The 19,851-nt window shown below is 49.9% G+C and overlaps 1 protein-coding gene across 2 annotated transcripts in view; it reads right to left on the bottom strand.

Moving 5' to 3' along the window:
- Window positions 1-19,851, bottom strand: part of LOC133352997 (trafficking protein particle complex subunit 9-like) — a 108,701-nt gene that overhangs the window by 75,679 nt on the left and 13,171 nt on the right. For both annotated transcript variants that reach the window (XM_061569059.1, XM_061569058.1), the window contains exons 11-16: window positions 16,552-16,637; window positions 15,235-15,361; window positions 14,024-14,156; window positions 12,643-12,803; window positions 11,336-11,503; window positions 8,859-8,971 (exon numbers count right to left, since the gene is read on the bottom strand). In XM_061569059.1, coding sequence (XP_061425043.1) covers window positions 8,859-8,971; window positions 11,336-11,503; window positions 12,643-12,803; window positions 14,024-14,156; window positions 15,235-15,361; window positions 16,552-16,637 — 788 coding nt within the window. The remainder of the gene's footprint in view (window positions 1-8,858; window positions 8,972-11,335; window positions 11,504-12,642; window positions 12,804-14,023; window positions 14,157-15,234; window positions 15,362-16,551; window positions 16,638-19,851) is intronic.

The following is a 19,851-nucleotide window of genomic DNA, read 5'->3' on the forward strand; positions in this document are numbered from 1 at the left end:
CAGCGCGGAAGAGTAAGGCCCCGGGCTACCCTCTGACGGCAGCTGTCTAAGAGCTTGCCCTAAGCGGAGGCCCTTCTGCTAGGAGTGTCACGAGCAGGAAACTGCAGGGCTGCACCTTTATCTTTGTACAGAATTGTCGACGCGAAAAAAAAACTTCACATCGCTTAAACTCGCCACCAAATCATTTCTAAGAAGGCATTTTGCTTTCAATGACAATATTGTTCATTTTGCGTTGCGTTTCCATTTTATAAAAATAAATTGCCGAGCGATTGGTTTTAGCGGCCCTTGTGAGTGCATATGGGGCATTGTTCTTCAACACTTTTCAGAGGGGGGGGGGGGTGCACTTTTGCCGACAAGACATCAGCGTGCGAGGGCCGCCACACTGACTGCAAGGGGTGTGTTCACATTCGTGTATTGTCGTGCCCGCATGGCAGGGGCCGCACTAAAGGCCACCAGGGACAGCCAAGTGGCCCGCGGGCCTTGCAATCAAGAACACCGCACTAGAGGGATCTCGCATGTCAAACACACCACCCACAAACGCCGACAGTAACATGAATGTGGGCATGCTGGCTATCACTCTGAATTGATGAAGTAATCTCATACATATTACATTTCCTTACTCTCTCCCTTAATTCTCAGTGAAATGTATTCTTTTTAATTCTCAACGTCTCTCACAGCAATCGCCCAGAGAAGGAAAGGAGAATCGAAGTCGTATTCGTGAAAATATTTAAATGATCAAGATGGTTCGTGTAATACTGCTGTTGTCTTATCAAATATTTTGGAACTGTATAGCTCGGGTTGAGGCCAGAACGTGTGGGTGTATACTTAGGGGAGAAAATGCCTCTCTCTCCACCCCTTCTGCTCACCTTGGAGCCTCTGACTCAACTCCACACTGAGGCCGGTTGCGCATTTCCAATTTTATCCAAATTTTTCTATTGGCGTCGTCACGTCACGAGATGAAGAATCCATGCACGGTCGACTACGTACGGTGCAAAAGAAGTTCAACATACATACGTATCTCTCGTGCAGCAGCACAACCCTTTACGTTAGAGAATAGCCCATAGAAGTGGAAGCACAGAGCTACTTCTGGGATCCATTCAAGTAACCTCTGGTTCACACAGTAGGGGGCCAGCCTTTAACCACCTTTTTCGCCACCAAGATTGATGTTTGTCTCACGAGAGTAAATAATTTTTTTCAATTGTAATTCTGAGGCTGAACAAAATTTTACGTGAGGGGCTTCATTGGAGCAGTCATTGGCGACCAGGCTGAATTCACCACCTCGCTACACTTGAGAACCCGGTTTAACCAGCCAAGGATCTCAGCAGCTGTGTTCTGCACTCTTACCTCTGACCAACCCGATCATATTGGTTGCTTATTATAAAAAGGAAGAAAACAACTCGATGAAGTTGGGCCCCGCAGAGCAACACCCGACTCGCGTCTTAGCAGTCTTGAGATGCACGGCCTGAATTCGTGAGGCGAAGGCTGAGATTGAGGGCGGCAAGCGCAAAACCAAGCCGAGGCCACGGCCAGGGGCCTTTTAGGTGTAGGCCTTTGTCAAGGCCAATCAAGGCCAGATCCTCTCGGCTGAGGTCAATGACAAGGCTGGTGCCTCTAAGCCCACGTCCTGGGGGGACAGAGGTCACACCACTGAGGCCACACCACCGAGGTCACACCACCGAGGTCACACCACTGAGGCCAGACCACCGAGGCCACACCACTGAGGTCACACCACCGAGGCCACACCACTGAGGCCACACCACTGAGGTCACACCACCGAGGTCACACCACCGAGGTCACACCACTGAGGCCAGACCACCGAGGCCACACCACTGAGGTCACACCACTGAGGCCACACCACTGAGGCCACACCACTGAGGCCACACCACCGAGGTCACACCACTGAGGCCACACCACCGAGGTCACACCACCGAGGCCACACCACTGAGGCCACACCACTGAGGTCACACCACTGAGGCCACACCACCGAGGTCACACCACCGAGGCCACACCACCGAGGCCACACCACTGAGGTCACACCACTGAGGCCACACCACCGAGGCCAAGGCCAATGAGGAGAGCTGAGAAGCCTGCTTCTAGGCCCATGACTGGTCTCGAGGAGCCAAGACTGCGCTTTGGTGTAGAATGCACGCTTCTGCTGCTGCTACTGTCCCTGCTACTGCAGCGTGGAGAATTCTCACAATGTTCCCAGCCAACAGGAAATATGGGCGAGCAACTACCTTCGCTTTGCCTGCGGCGTGAACTTTTCTTTGGAGAACAAAGTACAACCGTTCGTTCCAATCCCGTGGGGACGTCCTACTGTGGGGGCTAGCCTCGGCCATGTTTGTGGTTTGAGAAAAAGTACGGGGCACTCTTTTATTAATACTATGACTTATTCATTAAAGAAAATCAATAACACCCGGTGCAACTGAATACAACTCTAGCTTGCCGTATATGACCCTAGGACCTCTCGTGGCAGGTGGTTGAAATAAACAGTTCTCCTTCCCATTACGCCGTTACGGACAAGGCCTCTTGTTAATTAGGTGTCAATGTAAGCTCGACTCTGGCGATTGGGTGAATTATAATCCGTTGGACCGACACCGTTCGTTGTGAAACATGTCAGAAAGCAGATTGGCTCTAAAAGCCGTTAACAACCGCGCTGTCTGGCCTCGTGAAACATTAATGCGGCTCCAAGTGAAGGGAGCGAGTGGTGTGTATATTTAACTTCTTTCGCACCGTACGTAGCCAACCGTGCTATCGGAGGTGCGGGGGAAGGGACAACAAACAACCTGGTACTGATGAGTGTAAAGTACACTTGCCACCCTAGAGGTACAAAACACAGGGGGGGTCATGTCCTACTATTATCACGTTTGGCTGCGCACGGTGTGAAATAAGTTCAACATTCACACGTGTTGTGTGCAGATGCTCGGTGGATTGTTAATTACATGGCAGCATCCTGAGAGGTGGCCGTGGCTTAGGCAGGCCTTCATCCAGCAGTGGATTTAACCACGGCTGATGATGATGCCGATGATGATCGTGGGATGAAGAATGTCTCAGAATACCACGTAAATGCATTGCCTTGAGTGGTGTAGTAGGATTATTACTGCTATGCAAATGACAAAAAAACTGAGACTTTTAATGGCCCCGCAAAGATTTACCGATGATTTTCAAAGGTAGCAGCTGCCTCCTAAAAAAAAGGGACAATTCCTGGGTAAACCAGGCCAGTTGGCAACCCTGGTGTAAAGTGGCATCGAGCCTCATCGTGAAACTACACCGTTGGATCTTGATCGACGACGACATTACAAAGTATCCAAATTGTCCGGAACATTCTCACACGCAAAAAAAAATTTCTCACGCGATAACAAATATATACCTTTGAAAAGTAATATCTAATATTCAACTGACAGCAACAAGGGGGACATTTCTAGACAGGCCCTCCTAAAACTTTCTTTCCATCACGTTGTCAAGACGGAGGTATAAATTCTTCTCAGCGGCCGATGTTTAATAACGATCGTCACACCTTGGCAGCTGTTGCCCCCTCCTCTCGGGATAGAGGCTCGCCAACTCATCCACCCACACCCAACCGTTCGCACGGCGACGTCAGAGACAGCGACGGCGAGAGTTCTCTTAGATTCATTAAACACACGGCCGGGACTTGTAACGTTTGCCTTGGTCCAGCATGCATTTCAAAACTTGCTTCCGTGAACAATCGCGATTAGAGCATTGGTGAAAGGTGGGAGGGAGGCTGGTAGGGGAGGGGGGGCAGTTCAGATATGACTCCCCACATAATGGGGCCGAGATGTTATCTCCCAGGTTAAATCACGGTGAAATAAAAATAAAGTATACAGAAGGTGGTGGGGGCTCGATCCCGACCCTGATGCCTGTATATCTGGAATTAAAATAAAAAGAGTAATTATTATTATTATTTATTATTATTATTTTTTATTTCATTTTTTACCTACGTGACTTTACCGAAAGAACTAAGAGTATGAATCCTTGCAGTCACGAAAGCTTCAAATCTAGAATGTATATCTGGAGTTTGCATGTTTCTCTCCCCGTGGTTGTGTGGATTTTTCTCCGGGTCCTCCGGTTTCCCCCCTCCCCCCCTCCCTCCACATTTAGAATAAACATCACGCGTGTAGATCATTTGGCTGCTATGAATTTCCATGTAATAAGCCACATGGCTGGTAAATAAAACTGTTAGTTATTTATAATGATAGTTATAATTACGTAATTTTGTAATATCACGTTGGTGAGGTGGTGTGGCTGTCCCAGTGGACAGCGGTGCTGTTCTAATGAACCCAGTGAGCGACTTCGATGAGAAGCAGTCGTGGTCACTACCCTCTCCCTCACCAATCTGCACCGATCAGCGCAGGGAAGTATCAAAGAACCCCCACACATTTGACACGACATGGGGCGACTTTCATCCACCACTGGATTGGCAAAGGACCACACCATATGTACACGTCTCGCCAGCGTGGAAGACGAGGCCCGGATGTCCCCTGCAGGAGCTCTCTCAAGAGCTTCCTCAACTGGAGGCCCTTCTGCCAGCAGTGGTGTGAGCAATGAATTGCAGGGCTGCACCTTTAGTTTAGCCACCATAATGAGTTCCATATATATGCACGTTCGTGTCAAATTGCCGACAATTTCTTCATTATGTATTAATCTTTGCGTCACGACCTCGAAAATAACCTCGAACATAACGTTGAAGGATGCCAACACTGGGCAGGCAGAGTGGTGGCGCAATGGTTCACGCTCGTGCCTCGCAGCGACAAAGGGGCCTGGGTTCGATTCCTGACTCGGGTGCCTTCCTGTGTGGAGGTTTGCACATTCCCCCACTGTACTGCACGACTAAAAAAAAAGCATACACAGTAACTGCCATTGTTGGTCAGACATCACCAATGCTTAAAAACGAAGTAGAACACCTGCAAACTTCTACATTGGGATCACACGCACGGCAAAACATCGCTCCGTACTGCAAAGACGTGGCAGGAACCTCGTGAGAAACGGTGTTTTGAGACTCAGTGAAGCTTTCCCTCGTTATTCACGAACTTGCTATCCGGGGTTTTGGCTATCCGCGAATTGGATCTGGAACTCTACACGACGACTGTAGCGAGAGAAAGGGAGGAGAGAAAGAAAGTGATGAGAGAATGCGATGAGATAAAATGTTGAGAGATAAAGCGTTGAGTTAATTTTCATTTATTTTATAGCTTATTTACGCATTCATTTAAGACCGTTCATTAAAAGGATAGCTTTTCGTAGGCCAATATCATTATCCGCGAAATTTGCTGAATGTGTCCCTCGCGAATAACGAGGAAATACTGTACTATCAGAATCAGGATCATTACTTAGACTGGAGGAATCCGATGATCTATGAAGATCTTTTTCACAGATGTCCAACACTGATAGCAGAAACCACGTCTTCACATACCATAGCAGCAGTAGCACAACGCAAACCATGTTTTATGGATTCACAGTCACCACCGTTAGCATCCAAGCACTGCAGAAATACCGCTACAATCTTGACTGTCACGCGATTCACAAAAAAATGGCCTTTCTCTCAAAATATAAAAAATGTGCTTGCGTGTGTGCGGTACGTGAGTGTGTGCAGTGTGTGTGTGGGGTGTTTGTGCGTGCGGTGTGTGTGCGGTGTGTGTGTGTATGTGTGGTGTGTGTGCGGTGTGTGTGTGTGTGCGGTGTGTGTGGTGGGGAGCGGTAGTGTAGCAGTTAGCGCGCTGCGCTACGAACCTGGCAACCCGAGTTCGATTCCCGCTCACGGCCAACACCAGTGACAATTATCTGAACCGGTCCTGGGCCTCCCCTAGGTCGAAACAGCCTCAAATGAACATCTGGTGTGGTGCGTAAACATCGCCACTGGAGAGACAAAGGCGGCCGGGCGTGTTTGCTGGCCATCCACCCCCTCGTGTGCTGTTCCGGCCTTCATAGGTGCTCGTGAACAGCACTTGCTCCACCAGTCTGTTAAGGCTATACGGGTGGTCTTTGTCTTTGCGTGTGCGTGTGTGCAAAATCCAATGCCTCAGCAGAAACGAGTGGCATGTTCTGGCGGCCGGTGCCAGGGCATGAGCTCAGCACTTTCATTTCCAAACAACAACAACAACAAACACGAAAATCCCAATTTGCGATTAACGCATTTCGCCTTCGCCCCCCGCACTGTCGATGTTCGTCTCGTGACACAAAAGGTGAAGATGAGTCGGTCTAAAATGGTCCCCGATCTAACAACCTGCCATCTGATTCCATCAAACCATCTTTCCTCACGTGAAACGTACGCGCGTAGGCGAGAGAGAGAGAGAGAGATTCGGCCGACAGAATGATCTTACCATCATTTATAGATATTGGCCTAGAGCATCGTCAATATCATAATCATCAAAATCCATGCATCATCATTCATGATCTATGTACTCGTGGACCAAGGGCTCTAGCAGAAGGTCTCCTCAAGCCATCACCATCTCTGACGGTGTGGTGATGCAAACATTCCATACAGCTCCCGCACACAAGCTTAATAAACTGCTCCGTCTCCACAGTGAACGGCCTCTTGGCAAAGTGCAGCTCCCTTTGGCTGCCACTCCGGCGCTCCGTCACAGCTCTCGACCGCCGGTGAGTCAGGTATGACGTCTCTGCCCTGTTACGTTCTCAGTCTCGCAGCAACAGCGGCTTTTGGCTGGCCATCGAACTGAGGCGGTCACCGCTCACCGCATCGCAAGCCGTCAGACGCGCTTCTACGGCCGACTGGAACGCCCATCCTTCCGGTATTAAGAAGCCACTGGAGCTATGCAATTTTAAATCGTCTTGATTGAAAACTAATTTATCTTCTTGGTTCTTTCGGTAAAGCCACGTAGAAGGGAAATAAAAAAATAAAAAAATAAAACATAATAAAATATTTTATTTGTATTATTTTATAATAATTAAATAATAATATTATTTTAATACTATTTTATAATAATAAAATAATACAAATAAAACATAACATATTTGATTAAGTTTTATTTTATTTATTTTATTATTTCCCTTCTACGTGACTTCACCGAAAGAACCAAGAAGATGAATCCCTGCAGTCACGAAAGCTTTGAATCGAAAATGAAAACTAATTTATTTAAAACTGCTTTGTTGTGTTAAGTTTATTGTCCTTGTCCCGCACCTCCGATGAGCACGGTTGGCTTCTTTGCCCATTTACATTCCTTCCCTTGATTGCTTTACCACCACCATCATCAATTCCCCGACGATGCCAAAGGCATGCATTGCTGTCCACTTGTTATTTCAGTTCGGAGTTTTTTTTTTTTTAACATGATGTAAGAATTATTATAAGCTAATCAAAAGTTTAAAACATTCACAGAAACTATTTAATTCCAGCATACGACTGGTAATAATGCACACAGTGCCGCTATGGATTTAATTACCAAATTACCATGTAAGATTTATCACCGTGCTACAGAATTGCATTTTAACAATTGCAAGGCATACTCTTTGGTTCTTTCGGTAAAGTCACGTAGGTATAAAATAAAATAAATCACGACGTTTCGGGCGCAACACAAGCGTCCGTCATCAGGTGGGAAAGCACATTCTGCTGCTGATGCAGACTGCTTTAAAAGGTTTGCAAGGCAGCAAGGCAGGAGTATATTTTTTTTTGCGGGGGGGGGGGGGGGTGCTTAATATTCGAGGCCCCCTGGGGTCTAACTCCCCAAAGCCCCTGGCTTAATCCGGCCGCAGTGATGCCACCTGAAAAGGGCACGGCTAAGGCCGGCACCCCGGCACGCACCACACTCTGATGTTCCAGTCCGTCATTGTCAGTCCGTCCATGCGGACTGCAGAGTTTGCACTCGGGAAGAAAGGCAGAGCAGCTGGGCTGGGGTTAAGTGGAATTGGCAGTGGGGGGGGGGAGGGGGTGCAGTGGGTGGGGGTGGCTGGTGGTAGAGGAGGGATGTACGGGCATTAGTTTCTGCTCTGGTATCTCAGATACATATTTAGCTGCTCTACATTTCTACATGATAAGCCACTTTGTTGAGCTATCAATTGTGTCCAGGTCGCTTCTGAAAAGAGCTAATAGTTCAGTGGGCTTTACCTGGTAAAATCTGAATTAAGAAAAACCGTACATCTAGTCCTAGGAAGGCACAAACAGGTGCCTTGTATCATCAAGGCACAGACGGTGGAAGTCATATTGAGGCCCTCTTGATACCAGCCTGGTTGATGCCATGGGGCAAGGTGCACACCTCACACGGAGAACGTTATAAGATCAAAACCTGATCAAGGGCCCACTTGACCCTTTATCCCTCTCGGGGGGGGGGGGGGGTGGTTATTACAAATGGAGTAGCGCTTTGCGGGGAGCTCACGCTCAGACCCGGCCTTCACATCTGTTTTTGTGTTGGGCGAGTAAGTCCCACTGAGCTAAACAGCTCTCATCGAAGGATGACCAGTCCCCTGGCTGCAACGCCACAAGGGTTGACGCCAGTGAGGTATACACACACACACAAAAAACCGGGACACACGTGATGGGGATCCAAAAAAAATCTCACAAATAGCAGGAGATGGCATAACTACACGTGTCGTCAATACATTGTTCTGAGTCATGCATCATCACATAACCGACAAAAAAGCTGGGACTTTGAATGTCCCGGGAAGGCTTAGGGAGACTTCACCAGGACAGAAGAGTTGTCTCAAGAAGGGGACGATCCTCATAAAACCAGCGCAGGAGCCAATCCTCCCGACCACAGGTAACGTGGAATCCTCAGCATTGCCTCAGGGCTGCCTCGGGCACTCGTTGAGATTTTGGAGGCAGCGAAAACCCGTGGTTTCGGCTGGTTGTCTCGAGAGCCACCCTCGTGGCCATCCCCCCCCCCGTCCCTCACCTTCAAAGGCTCTTTCGTGTCAACGTGCCCCGCCGGCTCTCGGGACCCCGCTCGCCTCTTCATCCCGTCGGCCTCCTCAGGCGCACCGTGAAGCCGGCTCAGGCACTCGCAGTCTGGGGGACAGAAGGGCACCATTTTATATATTTATTGCGTGTATACTACATCTGGTCAATTTTGCTGTACGGAGTAGAGACGTGGACACTGACAACTACAGCAACAAAAAGGTTCGAAGCTTTCGAGAAGTGGCTGTACCGAAGAATGCTGAAAACCCCATGGACAGCCAAAACCACCAATACACAAGTTGTGCAAGATATGGGCACTGACAGGCAACTGCTGAAGACCATCATTAGCAGGAAGTGTTACTACCTAGGCCACATTGCCCGAAACGACCACAAATACCAGCTATTAAAGCAAATCCTGGAAGGAAAAATCGAAGGGAAAAAACGACCAGGACAGCCAAAAACGACATGGCTCAGTAACATCAAAACATGGCTACAATTAACAACAGCACAAACTCTACACGCCGTGCTAGACCGGGACCAATATCATCGTGAAGTCGCACACGCCGTTAGGCAGCACTAAAGAAGAAGATATATATATACACACACAGTATATATACTATGTGTATATATACACCAACAACATTTATTGCCATTAAAAAACCCAGGATACAATGTGGATTTCAAAAGGAGGGGAAAAACAACGGGTAACGTCTAACACGCTCAGAACAACGCACCCTCAAATATTCGGGATTGAACGAGGCGTTCGGGCTCGCAGCCCTACCACGGCAGGGGTTACGATCGGTAGGGGAGTTGTTAACGGGGCTGGGTGACAAAATGGAAGAAACGGGGAGGGGGAGGAATGGAAGAACAACCCAAAAGAACCAGACATTTTAGAACACAAACGCGGTGTCCAAGTTTGCCATTCTTCCTTCTTGATTTGAAGCTTTCGCGACTTGCAGGAATCCATTATCTATGGTTATTTCGGTAAAGTCACGGTAGGTAGAAAATAAATCAGCAACGGTGACCGTGTGCTCACAAGGGTGGTGTAGGAACCATAGTGTCCGGGCCCCCAGGGAGGGGCACCGTTTGAAAAAAAAAGGGCAATTGGGAATCGCTGATGTGTTTTTGCTCGTTGCGCCGTTCCCCTGCGAGCGTGGCGAGATCGCGCCTGGAGGGATCTCAAAAGCCCACGAGGCTCTACAACGCCACCTCTGGGATAGATCGAGAATTGTAAAAAAATAAAATGGCGCCACCGCGCAAGGCTCTCCACGTGTTGTTCGACACTGTGTCCGACGCTTCGCTCCACGTGCCTCGTCGTGAGCTGAATTTCAGTTCCTGATGTAGCTCCGTACCAAAGCCCATTGATGAGCAAACCTAAAAGTAAATTTGTTGTAATGTCTTGAAGAGGAATATAATACAAATTCTCAATCGTTCATTAGTTTTAGTCGTTAGACAGGAAGCGTGGATATTTTTTTTTAAACAGCCAATTATTGTTGGAGCTCGGATGCAAATCTTTTTTTTTTAAACGTAATAACTTCTTACACATACTGCTACTATTAAACGTGGAATAAATGGAAATAAACATGAGTATATCTGGGATGAAGACCCCTGCCCAGGCATTGTCAGCCATGGGCGTTGTTTGACTATACTTCACCACGCAAGTCAGTGGTGGCTGGTGAAGGTGCTACTCCGTGTACCTGTTGAGAACACTCGCCACAAGATTGCCAGCCGTAGCAGAAACACTGAACTCAGGTTGCAGGGTCCATTGCGCAGTGCGCTAATCGTCTCTTACCCGGTTATATCCAAAGGTCACCTGTGTATTTGTCTCCGTGTATAATGCAAGCACACTTAATGGATCCTTGTCAGCACACTCTTTTCAGAACAGTTACTGATTATGTTCGCTAATTGCCACTGTGACCCTTAAAGGTAAAGGTGCAGCATTGCAATTGCTCACTCGCACCATTGCCGGCAGAAGGGCCTCCCCAACTGGAGGGCAGCTCTGCAGGGTATTTGGCCTACTCTTCCTTTTCGACCAGAAATGTTGGAAGAGGTGGGCGTACCCACGCTCTGCCACGCCACACGTGACCTGCTGATTGACAAACTGTGGCATTACCCGTTATAATATTCTGTCAGGCGCATAGAGGCAAGGCGATTTGAGAAACTGGCCCCGTTGTTTCAACGGATAAATGGAATCAAACCGGCCAGGTTGAGGCTGCAAGTACTGCACCTCTTATTAGCACGATTGGCTACGTACAGTACGAAAGAACTTCAACATACACACGTACGATTTAAAGCTTTCCTGACTGCAGGGATTCATATTCTTGGTTCTTTCGGTAAAGTCACGTGACTTTACCGAAAGAACCAAGAATATACATACATACGTACAAGTCCAGCGCTTGCCATCGCACAGCGGCGGCGGTGGCGCTTGGCAAAATGCGTTACACGTCGGGGAAGCAAAACCGCCGAGGGCCTCACCGTGGCCGCGCGGCTCCTGCCGGCTCGGCTGCTCCGCCGAGGTGCCGCCGATGAGCGCGTGCACGTGCAGCGGGAACGTGAGGGCCTCTCCGGCCTGCAGCGGCAGCCGGGACAACATCTCGTGCTGCCAGGCCCACACCGTGTCGTCCCTCCGCTCACAAGGCTCGTCTGCCGAGCAAACGCACCGGGGTGGCGAGATGTTAACTGCCTCGCCTGGTGTGCGAAAGGTTCGTGGGTTCAATCGCGAGTTTCCATGTCTGGCTCCCCATGATCGTGTGGATTTTTTTCCGGGACCTCCGGTTATTCCATGCACATGTAGAAACAACATGCGTTGAGAGTATTCGACTGCTAAAAATTTCCACATCATGATGAGTCACTTCGTTGAGCTACCATTTGTGGCCGGGTCAGTCCTGAAAAAAAGAGCTATATAGCTCAGTGGGCCTTACCCAGTAAAAAAAAAGCGATAGCCAGTTGAGACAAACCAGGTCCAGGCTGAGTTTTAAGGGGGAGGGGCATTTAACGTTCTGGGAGGGGAAGGGGGAGGTCCTCTTTGTACGTTCAACAAATTGCCCTTGACTGTTTCACTACCCCCCATGCCCGATAAAGCCACACAGTCCTCCCCCCCGGTATGCAGCTTGATTCTTTTGTTTCGTTTATGTGAATGTCAAGTACTTACGAATTGTGAAGCCGAATCAAAGTTAAGAGTGGGCATTTTGTCTTTCATTTCGTGACATAACCGGTAGTAATACACATAGTGATGCTGTGGCTTTAATTAATGACAAATTTGCACAATAGGATTTATAAAGGAGCCGCTAATATTGCACTATATACAAGTACATCATTTGGAGAAGGGTATTGAGGGTTACTTATAATACGAGACCAGGGGCGGCAGATCCCTGAAGCCCTCTGCATTGATCTGGCGCTTCAACCCATCCTACTTGCTCTACTGCAAGCAGACCCCTCTCACTCTCCCACCACCACAGAAGCAGAACCAGTTGCCCCACGCCCCCCCGAGGGTGCACATCGGAGGGAACTCGGGAGGAACACGCTCACCGCGAGCGCAACTTAAAATTGCGCACGCGTGATGATAAATTCATGTTTATTGCGGTGCCTCCACCGCCCCTTCCGAACTCTCCCACCTTGGCTCCCACCCCCATCTGCCTAGGGCCCCTCCTGTTACAACCATCGGCTTCAGTGCGCATTGGTAGCGGGTTACCTCGGATAACACCTGGGCTATTTGCACGCGAGCGGTTCGCGCCCGGGGGGGGGGGGGGGGGTGGAGAGGGGGTGCGGGGTTTCGGCATCACCTTGGCGGGTCCGTTCCATCGCCCCGTCCAGCTCAAGTTTTTCCAGCGGAACCATTCCCACGTTCGTTATCGTCACGAGCAGCTGCCGAGTCTCTCCGTCAAACGCCACGAGGCCCAGCTCCTCGCCTGGGGCTGCTACGAATGATTCATTCTTCCCGTCGCTGCAAATGAGGAGCGCTCTTTAATGATCACGCACGAGCCAAATTGGCATCCTCGCGAAACGCCCGCTCCCATTGATACTTTTTTTTTTGGGCCAGATGGTTAAACGTACCAGGCGATTGAACAAAACCGTTGATTCTTTAAGTACATTTGAGACAAAACCTTTTTTTTCCACGCAAAAAAAATTCACGGTGATTCCATTTTTCTAAAGAAAAAGAGTTATGAAACTCGACGCCCAAAAGATTTAGCGTCTGCTGCTTGTGTGAAATACCCGAGGATTGTTTCCTACCAGGCTCAGCGGTGGCAATGACAGCCCCGCTAAATCACGTGCCGTTCATTTGCAACAGGGGGCTCCCTAAAGTGACTCGCTCTGCAATTTCCACGTCGCGGTAATTTTCCCGTTCGGCCGCATTGGCGGCTAAACGCAGAGGGGCCCCCTCTGATGTAACGAGGCCGTTAACCATCCCCGTCGGCTCGGGGGGACTGAAGGTGGACGGAGCCCTGCCCCCTGCCAAATTCTTAAGAGTCAAGTCAAACAATATTTAACACCGGTGGCGGATTTTCTTCAAAGATTAACAAAAGTCTGCCGAACGCCCGCAACTGCGAACAAAAAAATGTGCCCATGCTCAGTCTGCTTCAGTTCAGTAATTGTCGATGCACGCACCGTCTGCAACATGAAACGATGACTGCAATTAAGCGATGGACTTTGCAGCCTTTCCTTATATACACCCAGGTGGTGGAGTGCCAGAGCAGAACGTGTTCAACTTATTTCGCACCGTACGTAGCCAATCGTCCTAGTCGGAGGTGCGAGAATGCACAATAGAAAAGAGCAGATTGCATTGTCACTCATTCTGTTTGGCGTTTGACATCTGTCTTTCAGATGCACTGCAAAGCGTGCTTTCAGATGCGCTCCTGCGACCGTCTGGAACGCTCTTCCTTCCGATATTAGGAAGCCACTGGAGCGATGCACTATTAAATCTAGATTGAAAACTCATTTCTTTGGAACTGTTTTTGTATTTAGTTTGCTGTCCTTCCCCTGAACCACCGATTAGCACGGTTGGCTACGTACGGTGCGAGAGAAGTTCAACATACATACGTACGTACATAGCTGTCTAAAGTTTGTTAAGCGTGGACTGTGTCGCGCCGCGACCCTCCGAGCGTTTGCATGACCCCTCCCCCCCCCAACTCCACGCAAGGCCACGTCTTGGCGCACTGCCGTTACCTCTCACAAGTGACCCCGAGCTCTACCACCGGCAGGGCTGGCACGACGTCCACTTCCAGCCGCGTCTGCCGAAGGCCCGGCACGCTCTTCAGAGGAACGTCGCTGGAAATCCCCAGCACCGTGGTTCGGTAGCCTGACGTGAGCGGTGAAAGGGCCAGGTCACAGTGTCAATTTATTATTCGAGCGATTTTTGGTTGATTTTCTCAAACTGACAAAAACACCAGCGGGATGGAGTAAGTTCGTTAAGAGGGTTTTCAGGAGGAGACGCGTCGAATTAGGGACACCGCGGTGCCGCATCTATATTTGGAGTTTGCGTATTGTCGCCGTGGTCGGGTGGATTTGTCTCCGGGTCCTCCGGTTTTGCCCTCCACATTTATGCGTTTGAGAGTATTTGGCTGCTATGAATGTCCACGTGATAATGAGCTGTCATTGGTGGCCAGGTCGCTTCTGAAAAAAGAGCTACATAGCTCAGTGGGCCTTACCTGGTAAAATTTAAACACAGTTTAGTGTTTCGCTTAGTTTAATTATAGTGATCCAGTGAAGGCAACGGTTTCTTCGATGGAGAACATTCTTTGAGGTAAGAGTTCGATGAAGAAAGCTCTGAAAGAAGGATGTTGGTTAAAAAGAGGGGTAGAAAAATAAAGTTGCTGCTTGATGACTGAAAAGGAAGGGGGAGGCTTTTGTGGTGAAATGAAGAAAATTGAAGGTGGCGAAGGGTGGAGGAGGCAGCTTGAGCTGATTGGGCGGAGGAATTAAAGATGCAGCCAATCTCGACCACTTCTCAGGAGGCTGGATGGGAATAATAAAGGTGTTTTTGGTGAGATCGCGAAAATATAAATGTGTCATTAAATCCATAGCGGGGTATAACACCATTTATATTTACGTGATCTAACGCAAAAAAAAAATTTAATTACGGATAATTTTGGTCGCGATATCCTACTTGTTCATTTGCATGGGAATATCAGGGTGTATTTATATTCTGGAGAGACAGTGGGCAGTCAGACATATGCATAAGATAACAGGAAGTTCTTGAGCCTAGATTATGTAACGTGGGCAGGCACTCGACAGCAGGGAAGGCTGGGAGAAGGGACTTCTCCAGACTATGGGTGCAGCAGAGGAGAATGAGCATGGCGGGGGGATAGTAAAAACTCGTATTCGGTGGCGCAGGTGCTCTCGGTGAGCTGTGCAGGCGTCCGTCGTTAGACGCTCACCCGTGATCGTGAGCTGCCCCGGCTGTCTGGCGACGACCTCCAGCCTCAGCGGGAAGGGCTCGCCGTGAGCAGGCAGCGTCGCGGACACAGGGACGACGTCACGGTCGGGCCCCTCCATCAGCAGCTCCTGCGACGAGATGGCGCTCATGAGCGCCTGCGCTACATCGGGGTGGGGGGCGATCATTGTGCCCTTCATCGTCGCCGCGATTCTTTTGCAGCGCGAGATCACGTGTGTCGGGTTTCGCAAGACTGCTGCGGTGTCAGTCGAACAGCGATTACCAGAATCTTCCGTCATCCGAAGATTCGGTCAGGCGATGTGACAATGCGGTGGCGAGATGTTAACTGCCTTGCTTAGTATACAGGAAGTTCTGGGTTCGATCCCGACCCTGACGATTGTATATTTGGAGTTTGCATGTTCTCCCCGTGGTCGAGTGGATTTTCTCCAGGTCCTCCAGTTTTTCCCTCCGCATTAGGAGGGATAAGCCACTTCGTTGAGGCCAGGTAGCTTCTGAAAAAGAGCTGTAAAGCTCAGTGGGCCTGACTTGGTAAAATAAAAAGTTGGTAGAAAAAAAAAGTTATCCGTGTGAATCCATTACCTCCAACATGGCTATGTGCGAGGTGACCAAATAACCCAGCTATATATATTACATTTTCGTTACCAAAATTTACGTCCCAAAAACAAGAAAGAACAAGGTTGCCACGCTTGCAGCAGAGCACACGGCGGATGGACATTCGTTATGGCTTTGGTTCAACGAGTGCGCCAGTCAGCCACACACTCAGCCAGCCAGCCAGGCAAATCCGCCTGCCAGCCAGGCACTCAGCCAGTCAGCCACGCACCCCGCCAGTCAGTCACGCACTCCGTAAGCCAGCCATGCACTCAGCCAGTTAGCCACGCACTCAGCCAGCCAGCCATGCATTCCGTAAGCCAGCCACTCCACCAGTCAGATACACACTCTGCCAGTAAGCCACGCCCTCCAACAGTCAGCCACATGCTCCGACAGTCAGCCACAGGCGCTCTCTCGCCAAGTCCGGCTTCGATACGTTAGCCTCCGTCGGCGGAGTGTGAATTCCAGCCGGTGTATTCACCAGATCTTATTAGTCCCTCGCCGCAACCACCACCACCACCACCACCACCACCCACCTGCGCTTTCTGACCTCAACACCCTTGGTTGCATACGCACTTGTGCATGAATAGCAGGGCAAAATTACGTCGCTAAATCTCCAAACCAATCTCACCGCGATCTCCAAACTACCGCTAAAAGGCAGGACTCGTAAACGCCACCCCAGTGGCGATGCGCGCGGCGATCCGTCACTTACAATGTTCTCAACGAGCAACTCCAACGGCAGCGGATTCGCGACAATGAGCTCCACTTGAAATCCCTCGTTCTCCACGGTGCTGAAATCTGAAAGTCAAAGGAGGCGATTCAATTCCATTTTTTTGCCGGGGGTTTATTACGAATTCCGAGCCCCTTCTCTGGCGAAGACTCTTTGAACAAATATTACGTCTTTGGTGCATTGTGGTAACCTGGAGGAATACAGATTAATGAACGTGTCATTTGTCTGCAAAACTAAATATATATGCGTAATTTCCAAATCTCAACTTAAGAAAAAAAAACTTCCGTTTACAGACTATTAATTTCCGTAAGAAAGAACAATGGTGTGTGTGCCGGTGTGTGAACGAGTGCATGCGTGGCATGGTTTGTGTATGTGTGCTTGTGTGTGTCTTTTATGCTTGGGGAGCGGTGGTGTAGCGATTAGCACGTTCCGCTACGAACCCGGCGACCCGAGTTCGATTCCCGCTCACAGCCAAAACCAGTGACGATTATCTGAACCGGTCCCGGACCTCCCCTAGGTCGACTCGGCCTAAACCAGAACCTGGAGCGTTGTGTAAACATCGCCAATAAGAAGACAAAGGTGGCCGGGCGTATTGCTGGCCACCCACCCCCTCGTGTGCCGAGCCGGCATTCATAGTTGCCCGCTAACAGCACTTGCCCTAACAGTCTGTTAAGGCTATTCAGGGGGGGATCTTTGTCTTAGTTTTACCAAAAAGGATTTGTGGGTGCGCATAAAAACTGGTGATGTTTAATTCTCTGGCACAGAGAGTTATCTCCGCAGCGCGGCGAGCAGCGGTCAGCGGGAAACAAGTGCCTTTTAGCGTAAGAGTAGCGGCTGTCAATATCGATTTCCATTACTCGGCCGTTTAGAGTGGACGCATGGGGTGGTGTGCAGAAGGGAAAAGCTCAGGTAAAGGGGGCCGAGGGATTGCCAATGAGGGATTGTAACGAGGGGTGGTATTTATTGGATGTGTGGAGAACTTATTTTGCACCGGACGGAGCCAACTGTGATAATTGGAGGCGCGGAGGAAGGACAACAAACTAAACACAACGAGCAGTTCGATTGCCACGAGGTATTCTCACGATGGATTCTCACGAGGGATTCTCACGAGGCATTGCCACGAAGGATTGCCACGAGGGATTGCCACGAGCCGTCATAGGCTCGGGGACAAAACCGCTCACGTCCTCTCTCCACTGCAACGATAGACTGGCATAATGACAAAAAACCATGTAAAACAATGATCAAACACCCAGACCTGCCGGACCTGCCTGGGCCAATACTAATTCTGAAATTCTCGTTATTGCATGTGCAGAATGTAGCTTGACGTTCGGTGTGGCAGGGGCCAAAGGAAGGGGGGAACGTCCGTCATGGAGACGGAGCGATGATATCAACGGGTGTGCAGGTGCCGGCTAGATTGTCCCGCTGCAAGACAGTGCAAAGTGGGGGACGGCCAAGGGAAGCCTTCGTCCAACAGCAGTGGATCAGTCACGGCTGATGATGATTGTGAAGAAGAAAATACAACGTTGTTCTTTTGGAGGCAGTGGTGAAATGGGCGAGGATTCGACTCGGAATTCTTATTTTGTTGTTTAAGAATTGCCCCGGAAGCGGCGTGCGGGGACTGGCGGAGCAGCAACGCGCAGGCCAAGAAAGCGCTCGCGCCCGCATAAGATTGGAGACAGCAGTTGGCACGAGCACAGACGTGGGGCTGCACAGACGTGGGGCTGCACAGACGTGGGGCTGCACACACGAGGGGGAGAGGCTAAGGAGCGGCGACGATGCACACGAGGGCGGCGAATGGGTTAATCAGAATCAAGCGATCGATGTTTACGAACATTCTTTCAATTAGATTTTATTTTGTCTCAACGTACTTCCCCGTGCGTTCGTTGTTGTGGCTATGCCGTAGAGCCGAGCCAGCTTCTTTAAAATCGACAACAGAATATTTATTTATAGTGGAGGAATCCGCTGAGCTATGAAGCTATTTGTTTCACAGATGTCCAGTCGGCGTGCAAGACCGTTGCAACAACAAATAGAAAGGAAAAAAAAACACGAGCTTCTCGTATAATTCGATTCCAGAAGGGGATCCCCCAAGCTAGCGGGCCGAAACGTCGGGCACCGTGCCGAACAGCACGCGGCACGCAGCCCGACAACACGCCAGAGGAGCTGTGCAGCCCCCCCACCGCGATAAAACCTCCGCACAAAAAAGGGTTAAAGGATCCATATAGAGCGGCCATGCATAGACCCTGGGAGGGGGGGGGGGGGTTGGTGGGGGGGGGTGGGGGCCCTCCTTCGCGAGCGCTCTCGGGCTGCATGATTTACCGCAGCCATTTGCAGGATTTAATTTAAATTTGAACAAAAGCAACAAACAAACAAAAAACTGGCTCAATAAGCAGTTCGAGTGTGGAGGGATTGTTTCTCCTGTCCGCGCGTGCGCGCTAGAGAGAGAGTTGCGTGCAAACTGTTGGCCTCTCCTCTCGCCGAGGCTCATCACTTCGACGTCACAAAGGGCTCGTCAATAACCGTCGCTCCCAAGCGCACGCGATGAGCCACGGGGGAGCGACGCGAGCCGGCGCATTCACGCACCGCGGTCATTCGTTCGCCTCGCTTCTTCTCGCCGCACTTCTCGACTTTGCAATTCTCCTCCGATCGTCTCTACATATAATCACCGCGCTCGGTTCACGAGCCGTGTCGACCCTTATCTGTCACAAGCGTCATAGCGCCGCTCGTTGCTGACTGCTTCGTTGTGGTGTTGGGCCACTGAGTCTGTGCTCAGCAACCGTGGCAAATTAAATATTTGCATTTCACAGTGATACATTTACCGACACCCCACTGATTGCTAACGACCCCGAGCTTCATTTGAACGCTGCAAGCAAATCGTGCCAGCTGTGTTGGGCAACGTCCATCGGGACGACACGTGTCACGGAATTTGATGATAGTGGGCATATTGAGATGGGCGGGAAGAGACACGCAGAGGGCTTTGCGATAAACGCGTCTTCTCGACGCATTTTCTCGCAACTATTTTGGCGTGGTATATTTAAATGGATCGCCGCGTTTTTTTATGCGCATTTCATGACCAAATCACGCGGAACGCACCTGCAACTCATCGGGCCTCCGAAGCTAAGCAGGCTTGAGCCTGCAGATTGATTTGTATTGGGCGGCCACTGTGCACAGCAGGTTGCTATAGGCTGCTGCGGGGCCACACGGTGGGGTGGGGCACAAAAGGCATCGCAGCTAAAATCCACTTGTTGTACTGAACTGCTTTGCTCCCACGTCTAGGCTTTCTGC

Source organism: Lethenteron reissneri, chromosome 42, assembly GCF_015708825.2.
Source record: "Lethenteron reissneri isolate LAM-NWPU_2019-01 chromosome 42, ASM1570882v1, whole genome shotgun sequence".
Taxonomy (NCBI): Eukaryota; Metazoa; Chordata; class Hyperoartia; order Petromyzontiformes; family Petromyzontidae; genus Lethenteron; species Lethenteron reissneri.